This window comes from Phodopus roborovskii, unplaced genomic scaffold (genome assembly GCF_943737965.1).
Source record: "Phodopus roborovskii unplaced genomic scaffold, PHOROB, whole genome shotgun sequence".
NCBI classification, from domain to species: domain Eukaryota; kingdom Metazoa; phylum Chordata; class Mammalia; order Rodentia; family Cricetidae; genus Phodopus; species Phodopus roborovskii.
Genome location: NW_026126525.1, coordinates 26,204,703 through 26,218,802, shown reverse-complemented (window position 1 = coordinate 26,218,802; position 14,100 = coordinate 26,204,703). Strand labels below are relative to the sequence as shown.

Here is a 14,100-nt window from a genome sequence, read left to right as displayed (position 1 = left end):
TTGAGGCACTCCTGGGTATTTTGAAATGCTTTCCTAACTTAGATCAGATAAGATATAGCTACTGTCTCTTTCCTGGACACAAGACTAGAGTAAGCACAAACTCAATTGCCATAACAGCCTTGTTACTATTAAGAAGGTTGAGACTTCTTCCTCAATTAATATGGCTAGGAATAGTGAAGTGCTCTTTATTTTCCAGATAAAGACAAAGAGACAAAACCCAGGCCTGCAATTCCACACCATTTACACCTCAACTCCCAGCCCTAACGCCTTGCATTTCCAGCTCACTGGCTACCATTTGTGAGCAAGAGGGTGCAGGGCCCACTTAATTGCAGACCTCAAGACAGCAAGCCTAGACAACTTCCCTATGCCCCTCTAGCACAAGCCCTAGCTACCAGCTGCCTATATAGCTTCCAAGAGAAAGAAGTTAGATTAAGTTCTGTCAGTTGGCTTATGGCAGGGAAAACAGAAGTGGGATTGGGTTTGTCTAAACTCACACTCCCAAGAGTACCAGGCCTCAGGCATTCCTGTCACTTTGACCACAGCTGTGCCCACTCCTCCTGATTAAAGCAGACATACAGTGTGTCCTGGAGCTAACTGAAGCATTTGAGTGAGGCTGGAGTCCAGCTCCACCTATACATACCACTAAAATATCATTGGGACCATAAAGCATGGCTAGAAGGGGGTGTGAGAAACCAGTTGGAGTGGAGTGAAAATGGCAGATATGTCCTAACCCATCTTGGAGAAGGTCAGGTAGAGATACCGAAGGATCTCTCTGTGCTGCTGAAGCACACTTCCTACTGGGTCTGAACCACTTATGGTAATGAAGTCTCTCCCTTCCCCTTTCCGAACACAGCCCTGAACCGCTATTGTCAATAAATTCTAATCCACTATTGGACCAAGTGTTGGTTTGATTGCTAGTGACAGTTTAGCCCACTTAGTTACCTAGACATCTCAGGATTCCATATTTTAGTCAAGTTTGACTGGATGCTACCTAGGAGTTTAGATTCCTTTCATATATGAAGCTTCCCCCATGGCCGAGTATCTTGTCATTATCTCTTTCTACACGAGTGTGCATTAGGCACAGACAGCAAGGACAGGTACCTTCTTCTTCCTCTACATCACTGAGGGATTTCTCCTCAACAAATCCAGAGCTGGCAGAGCTCTGGCTGCTGGTGATGCTGTCCAAGCGGCGTTTCAGATCCACAGGGAGCTCCCCAACGTAGTATTTCCCCTGACGGAACCGTGCCCCTTTGCTCTGGAAAAGAAGGGAATGTGTAAATTCCTCAAATACAAAATGGGTCTCTAATGCATTGCAAGGTCGCAAACAGTTGCATTATTAGAAACTAACAAGAAAGACAATCCTAGGATTAGAGTCTCTGAGTTGAAATGTGGGTGAGTTTTAGCACCGTTCCTGCTGTAACACCCAGCTCCTTCTCCTCAGTGTCAAGTGGTAAGTGTTTTGCTTCCAGAAATACTCAGACACACTGCCATTAGTGTTCTCTTTACAGAGAGATGTACCCTCCATAGAGCCAAATATGGCTGAGGTGACAGAATATAATCTAGAGCCAAAGCTCCCTTTGCCCTACCCTTTCCTTAATCAAATCTAGCACTATCATAATGGGCCAGGAGATTAAAGTCCTAAAAATAAAATATTAGAAGCATACAATCCCCAGAAGATAAAGCAGACGTTAAGACAACCAGGGAAACATGTGAAGAATTCCAACTAAAAGACACATGTGAGCCACTTTGAGTTTTGCTCTGCTTTCATGTATGACCATGCTCAGGCAGATGACAGTGACATACCTTATAGGGAACAAATTCATTTCTCTTGCCCCGTAAGTAAGTCGATAGGTTTCCAAACTTGCAGAATTCCACAATCACCATGAGAGGCCCTGCAAATAACATGGTGAGTTAAGAAAGGGAAAAAAATGCTTTTCATGAACACTTTTCACTATGTGCTTAGCATACTGACAAGCCCAAAACTTCTCTAGAAGGCTACATATAACTTTTCACTGGAACAGGATGGCAGACATCAGCTGACACCAATCCCTCCTATTGTAATTTTTCTTTTTCAAAGAGATGATTCTACATGAATAATCCAAACATCAGCAATCAACCGAGACAACTGCAGGATGGGAGGAAAGGGAGATGATATGAGTTTCTTTCCTTTCAAGGTCTAAGGAATGTTCGTTTTTCCCATCTAACAAACCATCTCCCCATGATGAGATCCTTCTTTAATTCGAAGGATGCTACAGAATCATTTGATTATAGTGTCCACTAAATTTCTATGAAGCATAGTACATTTAGGATTCTTCAAAGTATTGCTTCCTTCAAACGCCAATGGAGAATCGTGAGTCAAACTCAGGCGGGCAGAGCTATAGCAGTTACTCACCTCCCGGCTTGGTACAGGCGCCTAGAAGGTTGACCACATTGAGATGGTGGCCAATGTGGATGAGGATCTTGAGTTCAGACATGAGGGCTCGGTGCTCACTGTGTGTTGCTCCTTCTACAAATTCAGAATAAAGACAGAAACTGTTAAGTGTGGCCAATGCCACAGGATGATGGGTACACTTAACCATGCAGCATGCTCTCTCGGTAGAGTACAGCTGTGTGTTCCAAAAAGTCAAATATAAACTCATTTGCTAATTAGAAAGCAAGGCTTTACTTTAAGCAAACCCTGAATGATTGGTATTTGAAGGAATCTAAGGTGAGTTTCTTGTAAAGCTGGATACCTTTTTGCAGTGGAATCACAGCCAGATTCTCTTTCTTTACAAAACTGGACTGTTCTATTTCAGGTTTAGTAGACTGCTTAGAGGGCCTAATCATTTCAATGACTACTCATAGGGAAGGGTCCCATACATTAAATATTCTCAGATCTAGGGACCAGTGAGTTGGATGGGTGGGTAAAGATGCTTGCCACTGAGCCTAACAACCCCTAAATTCAAACCCCCTGGGATCCTGGGCCCTACATAGTTGAAAGAGAGAACTGACTCTCATAAGTTGTCCTCTAACAATGTATATATATTCTCTCTCCCCCTCCTCTCTCTCCCTCTCTCTCTCCCTTCTCTCTCCCTCTCCCACTCTCTGTCTCTCCCTTCTTCCCCCCACCTCTACACATACACAGTCACCCATGCACACACACATAAATGCATGTGGTAAATTTGCTCAGGTCTGTACTGATACTCCAATTGGTCTGCACCAAATAACTAAGTTAACAGGAGCAGCACATAAGCAAAGCTGCTTGCACATGAGCCTAGTGAGGATAAGACTGCATTTGATGCTGCTTGGGCAGCCTCACTTCTCTCTCACTCACAGCTATGGGTTTCACCTCAGGGCCTGATGGCCCCTCTACACACACACACACACACACACACACACACACACACACACACACACACACCTTAAGCCTTGAGATCTTGAGACAGAAAATGCAAATGGAGGAAGGGAGGCTTTGAAAGGCACAACACCTCCTGGCAAAGGACAAGCAGCAGCATGTCCCTCCATGGAAGCAGTCACAAATGGAGCAGACGCTTTACCTACATAGCCTTCTCTCATCAGAATGTCCGGGCTGTATCTCCATTACTATGAAAACATGCTATGTCTAAGAGAACACCCACATCCTCTTCTGTGTGCATAGACACTCTTACTTTGCAAAACACCTTCTCAGACAAAGTTCTTTGGCATGTTCGAATTATAAAGAACATGATGGTTTTGCTTCTGCTATTTTTACTGATAACAAACTTCTTTCCTCAATTCCAATTGTAATATATTGAGAAACAATTTTAATAGAACTAGATAGTCTCTCCCATATAACCAGGACCACTAAACAGAACTGTACAAGTTGATCCTAGCTCCCTGGACATGTGCCCTTACATGACACTTTTAAGGAGAAAACTGTTTCCAGTTTGTGCAAAGGCACTAAAAGCCAGGGGCCCCCTGGCCCACCTATGCACAACCTTATACCATGCTTAATGATGAACAAAACAGAGAGAGCTACATCACAATGTCATTTTGCTTTTTACCTTTCAACATTTTAACCGCCACTGTTTTGCAAGTCGCTGTCTTGTCAATTCCAAAGGCATCTGCCTCAATCACTTGGCCAAAGGCACCACGGCCAAGAGGTTTCCCTGGAACCAATGATAATGGCAATTACAAAATTTTGATTGTCATGTCACACTATCAGACGGCTATGTAAAGATTCTAACTGGTTAAGGTGATGTTGCATTCCACTTAAACCTACAGTTCACTTTAATTCCTCCTTCTGGCTTTTCCCTTCACCCTCCAATATGCCCTGCTTTGGATGATTGTGTGTGTTCCTTACATATAGTCTTGCTGGAAGACTATATGGATGATTACACAAAGTCTAGAACTAGAATTAATATTTATGAATCAGAATACAGCATCTGAATAGACTAGACATGTCATTGTCTTAAAGGAGAGTTAGGTGGACTGGTAAAACCAATATCAAGTTAATTCCAGTTGACAACTCACCTAGTTTCAGCCGGTCCCTGGGGAATTCCCATTTGCTAGCATCATAAGGCAAACGTTCACAGTGCTCATCCAAGGGAAGTTCATCTGGATCCATGACAATGGACAAGTAGCCCGTCTTCAGTTCCCCTTCATTGGCCTGGAAAGCATAAAAACCCTTCCACTCACACACAGATCCTGTTGTTTGGTTGTTGTTTTGTGTACTTGTTGCTGTTTCATAGGGGACCCATTCATGGTGTCTCATTTTCCAATAAAACTCGTGAAGTTTGAGAGGAGTCCTATTATAACCCTGCTTCTAGTGCCTCTTCAGTTTCCAAAATGAGCTCAGAATAAAGTTTCTAAATCTTAATTACAGTGGACAGTCCAGACCCTTTACCCCTCCAGTGGCTTCCATCAATTAATGCCCATAGTTCAGCCAAAGAAAATGGACAAGAATGTTATTGTATTGAAGTAAAAATGTGCCCACTGAGCCAATGACAATGGGAAGAAGCAGCTGAAAGAAACCCAGTCAGGTTCCATTAATCACAAAAAACCAACATGCAAGGGACAGGATGAACGTTAGGCTGTTACCCGCTTAACGGTCCGAAGAACGATGACAAGAAGTAGCCAGAAGAACATGGCAATCACTGCAGTGCCCACAAGAATAATGACTTCCAAGTTGGTCTTCTCCTGGGCACCTGGAAGACACACATTCGAGTGATCAGCAACTGGAAGCCCATGGTCTTTGGCAGAAGGGGATAAAAGCATGACATGGAAAGCAGAACCTCAGGCTCATCCTCTTTCAAGACCCCTAGAGACCAACAGCCAGACTCCTTAAGTTGGATGGAGTTCCCAGCATTCTTACATTTTTAGTTGTGAGCCTAGCCTCTAACGGCTGAGCTATCCATACTCCAGCCCAGTTCCCAGTATTCTTAAAAGACAGCAGACACATAGGCTTATGAAAACATCCAGCAATAAGTTTCTCAATGAACCATAGGTGCATTAAGAAATACTTACAGGATGTTTGGCAAGAGACCTCTTTTGAGGGGGAAAAAAAGGTACTTCTATAATTTGTGGGTAATACAGTCTCGGTTTGCGCTGATAGTCCATGTCTTCACTTGTGTGGCATGGGAAAAATGATTATTTAGAAAACCACACAAGGAAATAAGGGAAGCCCTTTGCCCAGACAGCTACTTATGACCACACGCCTGCCATGAACTTATTGCTTTAAATGTTATCCTCCTTCACTTTTTCAGTAAGTTTTCAGACTGAAGGAATAAGATTTGAAGGATTAAGCTACTTGTTTGAGAGACACGAGAAGTTGGTGGATTGTTCAAGGGTTATACTAGGTTCATCCAAATTGACCTGACCAATACTTAATCCTTTCCCTGTGTGGCAGAAGGGGGAGGGAGGAATGGAGAGAGAGAGAGAGAGAGAGAGAGAGAGAGAGAGAGAGAGAGAGAGAGAGAGAGAGAGAGAGAGAGAGAAGAACTGGCATAAGGGCACTGGCCCTTATGTGAAAGGAGAGGGGAAAGGCAAAGCTAAGCAGGGCATGGAAAGCTGTAGCCTCCTCTCCAGAGTGTGTTCCAAGAGGGGGATTACAGGCAGAAGGCTCTTAGCACCAAGTGATTAGGAGGGAGGTGATTAGAACACAATTATCACTTGGGGTCTCTGTCTCTTAACTCACACTATGTAGTGTGAGTTGAAATGAGCCCCCAAGCTGGCTGGGTGGGGGGAGTAGCCCAGAAGCCAGAAGCCAAGCAATTAATTAGTTGGCAAAATAAGAGTCACCAGTTGGGAGACAAGCTCTGAGTGTGTCAGAAAGTGGATTTGGTTTCTCTACGATTCCCAGGGAAATAATTCTCTATCTGTATGTAAAGATGCAGAAGCCTATTCACATGATACAGAAGAAAGATCAAAGGTTCAACTGTCTCTATCAGTTTCTGTTATGAATATTCTCATGTTAACCTCTGAGAGCTGAACATTCTGCTGTTGTCCCCAGGAAGTCTCCACAATACCCATGTCACTATGCCCACTTAGGCAGGGTAACCCTAATGCAGAAGGCTAATTGAGGGAGGTAGAGTACCAGAGAGAACTGATGGGTGCTGGGATCAGCATTAAGATATGAATGCCTTTGGAGATGATAAAACCACCATGCCTTTGGCATCTTCACTTGCAGATGCAGTTTATAGAATCCTAACATCCCTGCAGATTTGAGGACATGATAGTAGCTCTAAATGCAATATCTGACAATGTGAGTTTGACAGATTAAAGGGACCAAACCCACCTCTCTTACCTCCCTCAATCATCCCCCTTTCACACCACTCCTCTAGTCACACAATATAGTTGCACCGTTCTCTTGGTGGGTTACAAAAGAAAAAAAAAAAAGAAAAAAAAAAGGACTCAGGCACGCTCTTCATAAGTTGAAACATTTTGTCATAGAGTGCTGACTGAAAAGAAGGCAGTCTTCACGTCAATCCTGCACGCACGCACACACACACACAGTAGGAGAAAGAGGTTTCCTTTCATTTTTCAATAATAACCCTCAATTTTCCACGTCACAAAAGCAATCATCTATTGTTTATGAGTAAATCTAGCCTCAGCTCCAGTGAAAATTCTGAATCCTTGTCACTAATTGAATAGCAATGGCAACACCAATTCTAATTCTTTTTTCCCAAATAGATATGGGAGTGTCAATCCTTTAAGTTAACTTGGCCATTCAAAGTGATAACCAGGCAGGAGGTTATTCATCGCTCCTAAGTTTCCTCACAGTGAGAGCCAAGTGGATAGGAAATATGGTACAGGCAAGTACACCTCTAATTTTGTTTTCTGTTTAAAAGAACACAAGCCCATTGAAGACAGAGTATGAAGAACAGGGGGAGAATCTCTAACTCAGAACTCCCAGAGGACTAAGATTGGAAACTTTTTGAGTACTAACCCCTTACATCAGTCAAGGGCCACAGTCAAAGGGCAGATGCCACTGAAAATATTATGTAAAATTACCTCCTGGCTATGAGTATAAGGTTTATATGATGTCTAAATGAGTTTTATGTTTGGATGTAGGTCCTCTCTCCAAATATCTATTAAACTGGTGAAAAATGATAAAACCTGGGCTATATCTGTTCCTAAATATTTTAGATATGAGACACTTGACCACCGTGAAGAGTGCAGTCACCCACATTCCATTCCACTCAAAGTATTTGAGGCTATGAACAGCACAGACTAATCACAAACAACCATTTGTGGGGTCTATGACATCACACTGACCTTCGATTATGAAAAGTGTCTCCGCTCTTGCACATCCAAGGACATTGCAAGCCTGACAGGTGTAGAGGCCTTCATCCTCCTTCCTCACCCTTCGGATAGTTAGGTTCCGGTTCCCATCTTTCAGTACAATACCTACAAGAGGAAGGAATCACCTGTTTTGTTTCTGATAATGTGATGTATGCTTTATCAAGAAAATTTTCAGAATAGTTGCTGCTGCCCTTCATCTATGGCTCTTATCCAGCTCTACAGAGGCACACAGAATCGACTCCCGACTCTCCTATGGGATCTCCATGTGAAAACAACAGAGCTCCAACTATTCTGCTTCTGGCTCTGAAATGAACCAGATAGATAGACCCTTTACCCTTTACCACTTTGTGTGTTCATGTGTTCGTGTGTGTGTGTGTGTGTGTGTGTGTGTGTGTGTGTTGGGAGGAACATGTGCATAGAGACCAGAGGTCAATGTTGGGTGTCTTCTTTATTATTTTATACCTTCTTCTTTTGACACAGGGTCTCTCTCTGAATCTGGAGCTCTGTGATTCAGCTAGACAGGCTGGTAAATGGACTCCAAGGATGCACTTGTCTTGCATCACGCCCTCCACACATACACCCGGCCCCTTAGCACTGATACTACAGAAGGATGCTGAGTCTAGTTTCCTACATGGGTTCTAGGGATGTGAATGAAGGTCCTCACACTTGTATGGCAAGCATTTCACTAACTGAGCTGTCTCCCCAGTCCCATAAATATTACTTTCTTTCAACTTTGAAACAAACCTAGAAATGAGAGCAGTCTTACACAGTATCCTTGAAAATAAAATTCTACCACTAGAGAAATAGACAAGTTTCACTCACCCGAATCTTCCACGAGTGTCTCATTGTCTTTGAACCATGTGATGTTTGGAGTAGGGTTTCCAGATGCTGGGCAAGCAACTTCAATGGTTTCACCAATCATTGTTGTCTGATTCTCCAGATTTCCCATGATCATGGGTGCCATGCGTTCTACGAACATAAAAAGGAAATTATAGAGCCCATGCTTCCAACTATAACAATAGTCCTGTGACTATTGAACAGTCTAAACTTAAGAAGCTGAAGCTGTCTGGATGGTGACAAGAGCATTGATGGTGGATGAGTGGAGTGAAATATAATAAAGAAGGGCAGATCCAACAGACCAAGACATAGGGTTAAATATTCAAATTAATCACCCTACATGCAAATCACAATTCAGGAGTCCTGGGGGATTTTTTAAAAAGTTGTAGGGTTTTCCTCCTACAATTACACAAGGCTCTCCCCCAAGCACAACTCTTTTTCAGCAAGGTTGTAGCCACTAAGAGTGCATGCTTTCACTTGGAAGGGCAAAACTTCAGCACAAGTACATAGAGAGTAACTTACATTTGTTGCATGGCTTTATATAATTTCTAATATTTACTATCAGTCATATATGATGAGGGCCAGGCCATTAGCCTTATTTTTAGGTGAAACGATTGCAGTTTAGGGGTTCAAGTATCTCACCCAAGTCCCTATAACCAAGTAAATGGTTGTGTTAATAATAGAATGAGGAGAACCTGAAAGTTCAGTCTAATTTCCACTAAAACCCAAACAAACCAAACAACATCATGTGAAAAGTCACGGACCTGACATTTGTTTACATGTACAGCAAGACACGAGATTTGCCCTCCTCCTGTAAGTCATCCAACTGCTGTAGAAAGATCTTGTCCAAACCAAATCCACTTCAACACTTAGAAAATTGCCATTACCTCTAGGGCGCATTACATTAGAGTTTAAACAAAAATCCTGGGTCTGATCTTCTAAGAAGAGACTTCTGGAAACAGCACAGGAATCCTTATAGAAGCACACCTACTGACTATGATCTTGCACTTCCTGGTCATAGTTAAGACAAGAGCCCCCCTCATACCTATTTCTAAATTCTTCCACAGCTCGACCAGCTACTAATGTCCACAGAATATAACTGGGTCTATGTGCCATCAGTGTGATTTCCAGGGCCTTGGGAATGACTTAACTTGAAACATCTTTCCTTATGTCCCCAAGTCTTCATAAAAGAAAACATTACACTGGTGTCTATTAGGAGGGGCTTCCTGAAATAAGCCAAATCAGTAAAAAAAAGATGGTATTTGGTATAAAATTTTGGTGTAGATGTGTTAAGCTGGGAAGTTTCTCTGCCTTGCACTATAAAAGAGAGAAGATACACTTCACAAGAAGCTTGAAGGGCACAACAAAGAAAGGAGGAAATGAAAGGAAAGGGAAGTAAGAGAAATCCCCTAAAATCACCAGATTTCCTCAGAGACAGAGCAGAGAATGCCCAGGTTTTGTGCAAAGTACAAGGTTAAACAAGACATAGAGAACATCCCCACAGGGGATACCACAGAAATACAGGCAATGAATGTAGCATGCTTTCCATAGAGTCTTCTAGATCTTATAACTCACTCCCTCACCATAATGTTTGTGAAGCAAGTATCACACTGAGCACCTAGTATATGCCACTGTGTTCTATGGTCAAATTACACCCTAGTATTTGCCACTGTGTTCCATGGCTAACGTTACAGTAAGCAAGCATAGACCAATATTTGTCCTTATGAATTGGAGACCTCACAATGGTATGATCACCTAGTGCTTGTCTGTCATCTCATCCTGTCCTTCTAGGTCCATACTATGAGTTTCTGGCACTCTCTTTGCTCACAGTGCTACACAAACATTCTGATTTTAATCACTGAATGCCCAAAGATGCCACAGGAACTCACTGGTCTGAGCTAATCCCTTGCAGATACTGGTAGTGACTACATCATAAAGGCTACAAAGAGCCGAGCTGACTTCTAAGTTTAATGCATCACCTCACCATTATTAGCTTTGTTCTGCTTCTAGGAATGAACTAACCCTACTACAAAAGTTCCCAGAGGCCTATACTATTGACATAGCATCCAAACACACTGCATTTAAGGCTTTGTGGATCATCGCCCAAGAATGCCTTCATACCTAGGATGATGAGTTGTTTGACTAGGCAATGTTTTTTCTTTGTCTTCCTATCTTGAGCAGAGCAGACATAGTCTCCTTGGTCCTGCAGGGATGCATTCTGGAATGCTACAATCAAGATGTCACTTGTGTTATCAGGACGCCTGGTGGCATTCAGTTTCCAAAGAGGATCCAAATTCTTGCAGACTGGTGTGAGTGGTTCTCCCATGTGGACCGATGTTGCCTGTGAGCCAAGCTTGTACCAAGTGAGGTTCTCAAATGTATTTTTATCAGCAGTGCACAAGAGAGACACATTCTCCTGCTCAGTTGGCTGGATAGCAGGTTCCATAGTAATTTCTGGACACTCTGAAATGCAAATCCATAATTAGAGGATGGTGACTTGAATTGGTACATGACACTATTGTCATCTTGTTGCTACAAAGAACTTAGAGACAGGTCTTGCAGTCCCCAGCCATTACTACAAGGTCAGAGCCAACCCAGACAGTTCATTTCCCAAAATTTTATTTAGAAATGTGAATTAATTTTCCACAAGTATTTACTGTACTCCACTTTGAGTTCTGGACATGGTTTCCAAATTGAAAAAAAAAAAAAAAACCAAAGCAAGGCATTTATAACCATCATGTAGACACTTTAACAATGCCTTCTTATTAACACATGACAGTAAAACTACATATGAAATACTTGAGCCACAAAGCCAGCTATATAGAAAAAATCAGGAGTGTTGGAAGGCACAGTACAGTATGCTCATGCCATTCCACTCCCTCCCAAAGCCTCGGCCACACTGCTGTTCTAGAACACACCCACAGAAAACATCTCGAACCCCAGTGAGTCATGAGTCACACTAAGTGGTGAGCAAGACAAGTCACACACAGCATGGAGTTGGAGGCTTAAAGCTTGTGAAAGCATTCTCAGGCCAGTGATGGCGCACGAACTCTCATGCAGCTCAGCGGCTATCTGAGCAATTTTAACTTCTGTTACCTTCAAGTCCTAACTACACACCACACCACTCACACAAACTACAAGGACAACAGAGGACCTCACAGCTTAGCATGCATTTTCTGGGGGACAGCGCCTCCTCCCACCCTCCCCAAAGAGTTTACTCACTGATCACATGGAAGGAGATCACTCTCTCGCCTCGTCCAACTTTGTTCACAGCCTCACATTTGTACAACGCTGACACATTGGCAGCTATAACCAGAGTACTTACAGTCTGTGAACATACAAGTCCCAAGCCATGAATAATGCAGGTTGAATATGCACACACATCCTGAGTCTGAATACATCAGCCCCCCCCACACACACACACACCTGCTAAGACTGGCCTTTGCCATTCACGCTACACACTGCCCACCTTCCAAGTTAAGCGGCTCTAACTCGGTGTTATGCCCGGGATGCAGACGTGCTTTGGAAATCCTCAAGGATTGGCTTTAGTGGGTATTCTGAACAGTTTTCATTTTTCATGTGCACAGAATCAGAATTCCCTTTCAACAGGTGTGTATACTGGATGGCATTACATGATTTGTTTCTCTTCCATAAACTGCTAGTAAGCTGTGGGTACTGTGTTCTTTCTTCCCTTTTTAAATTAGTAGGTATTAATTGTATACAATAACAGGCTTCATTATGACATTTCTTGTACATAATATACTTAGATTATATTCTCTCCCAATTACCCTATCTGTTCCCTCTCCTCCATCCAAATGACCTCCCTCCTCTTCCCAAATAGTGCTCCTATCTTTGTGTCTTTTTTTTTTTTAAATCTTGATTTATATGAGGGAAAAACATCTGTACTTCTAAGTCTGGCTTATTTAGTTAAACACTATGATCCCGTTTTTCTGCAAATGGCATCAATTAGTTCTTCTTTAAAGATGAAAGCACCTGTGTGTGTGCATGAGTGTACGTGTGTGCATGCGCTCACGTGTATGTGTATGTGTGTGTGTGTGTGTGTGTGTGTAAAGCTCACACTTCCTTTATCTACCTAGGTTGACTCTATAACTTGGCTATTATGGATGGTATCACACAGGCTCTTTGATTAATAACCTTCAATATACCTTTGCAAGTTATTGTACCATCTTCTATGTAGAAGTGAGAACTAGAAATAGAGATACAAAATCAAGAATTTCAGACTCACTTTGTTTTTTCCTTCAATTAGAGCATATTGATTTTTTGTGACTTCGATCTTGTTTCCCCCCTGGAAATCCTCCACATGTCTCCATTCTTTGCAAGTATATGGGTTTGTGTGGCTGTATGAGGGAGAAAGCATAGCATGTCAAGACTTCTCTTTCTTTTGAATCAATAGTGCAGCAAAGGGTCAGACCTTGGTTATCATGTTCTCAGTGGTAACTTTCGATGCAGGCTAACACTTCACAGGACTTGGCACCAATTAAAAATAGATGTCAACGACAGTGGAAAGGTCCAAGGTGGTTGACTGAGGTTACAGGAGGGAAGCAGCTATTCTGGGAACACATCTCCATTCATAAGTTGGATCGACAAGACAATTCAAGTCAATTCAGTTCAAAGGAAGGTAGGGAAACTTGGGAGCCAATGGGCTTCTTAAAGTCGTCTCTCTGGGGCTGTGGCTTTTGTTTAGGAAATGACCAGCAGCTGAGGAAGAAACCAGTGTTTGCTATTTCAAAACAACAACAGGAAGTGGGGATGCTTGGGATGGTAGGTTGAAGGTGGTGGCTGTTGTTTTCCCTAAGGATGTCTGTCCTTGTGGTAGAACTTGATAAGCTGGGCCTAAGGCTCTTGAGGTCTGGGCTAGGTTTATCACCACCTCCCATCCATCAGCACTTCCTCTGAGAGATGGACCTTCCCACAGATAAAAATGAGCAATATGGTCCTCCCCAGCTCACAGATAGGAGGAGATCCAAAGACTGGCAATTAGCAAACTAAGCAAACAGTGTTCATTTGGAGAGGTGGACATCAGGGCTAACTAAGAATGCTGACTCACACAGTGGGATGCCCCAAGCCAGGACGTCTGTTAAAACTCAAGATACAGAGGAAAGTAGGAGAGTTCAAGTGCCATTCAAAGGGTAACATCTTTAGAGATAGCCTTGCGGGTTTAGAAGAAATATTGGCAGCATTGATTGGCAAGAAAGAATACAAGATGGCAAGCAAAACAAACTGCATGGCTCCGCTCACCTGGGCTTGTAAGAGCACGATTCTTCTAGCTGCCAGTACCAGCGGATGTGGTGTAGGGGAGGGTTAGCATAGACTGTGCATGTCAGTGTCTGCATGGTACCATACTGATAGAAATCCATGGGAGAGATCAAGGCTTTCTCACCAATCTGGGGTGGGACTGGACACAAAAAAGACAGCCTGTGAATTGTCTGATTGCTATGAGGCACAAGGAGATGATTTCAGCTACCAGATCTGCCCTTTGTA

The 14,100-nt window shown here is 42.8% G+C and overlaps 1 protein-coding gene across 1 annotated transcript in view; it reads right to left on the bottom strand.

The window, feature by feature from the left end:
- Kdr (kinase insert domain receptor) overlaps window positions 1–14,100 on the bottom strand; it is a 43,631-nt gene that overhangs the window by 14,595 nt on the left and 14,936 nt on the right. Inside the window, exons 10-21 of the mRNA XM_051198617.1 lie at window positions 13,858–14,014; window positions 12,845–12,956; window positions 11,821–11,926; window positions 10,720–11,061; window positions 8,584–8,730; window positions 7,735–7,866; window positions 5,059–5,165; window positions 4,492–4,627; window positions 4,023–4,127; window positions 2,393–2,506; window positions 1,804–1,892; window positions 1,102–1,255 (exon numbers count right to left, since the gene is read on the bottom strand). Coding sequence (XP_051054574.1) covers window positions 1,102–1,255; window positions 1,804–1,892; window positions 2,393–2,506; window positions 4,023–4,127; window positions 4,492–4,627; window positions 5,059–5,165; window positions 7,735–7,866; window positions 8,584–8,730; window positions 10,720–11,061; window positions 11,821–11,926; window positions 12,845–12,956; window positions 13,858–14,014 — 1,701 coding nt within the window. The remainder of the gene's footprint in view (window positions 1–1,101; window positions 1,256–1,803; window positions 1,893–2,392; window positions 2,507–4,022; window positions 4,128–4,491; window positions 4,628–5,058; window positions 5,166–7,734; window positions 7,867–8,583; window positions 8,731–10,719; window positions 11,062–11,820; window positions 11,927–12,844; window positions 12,957–13,857; window positions 14,015–14,100) is intronic.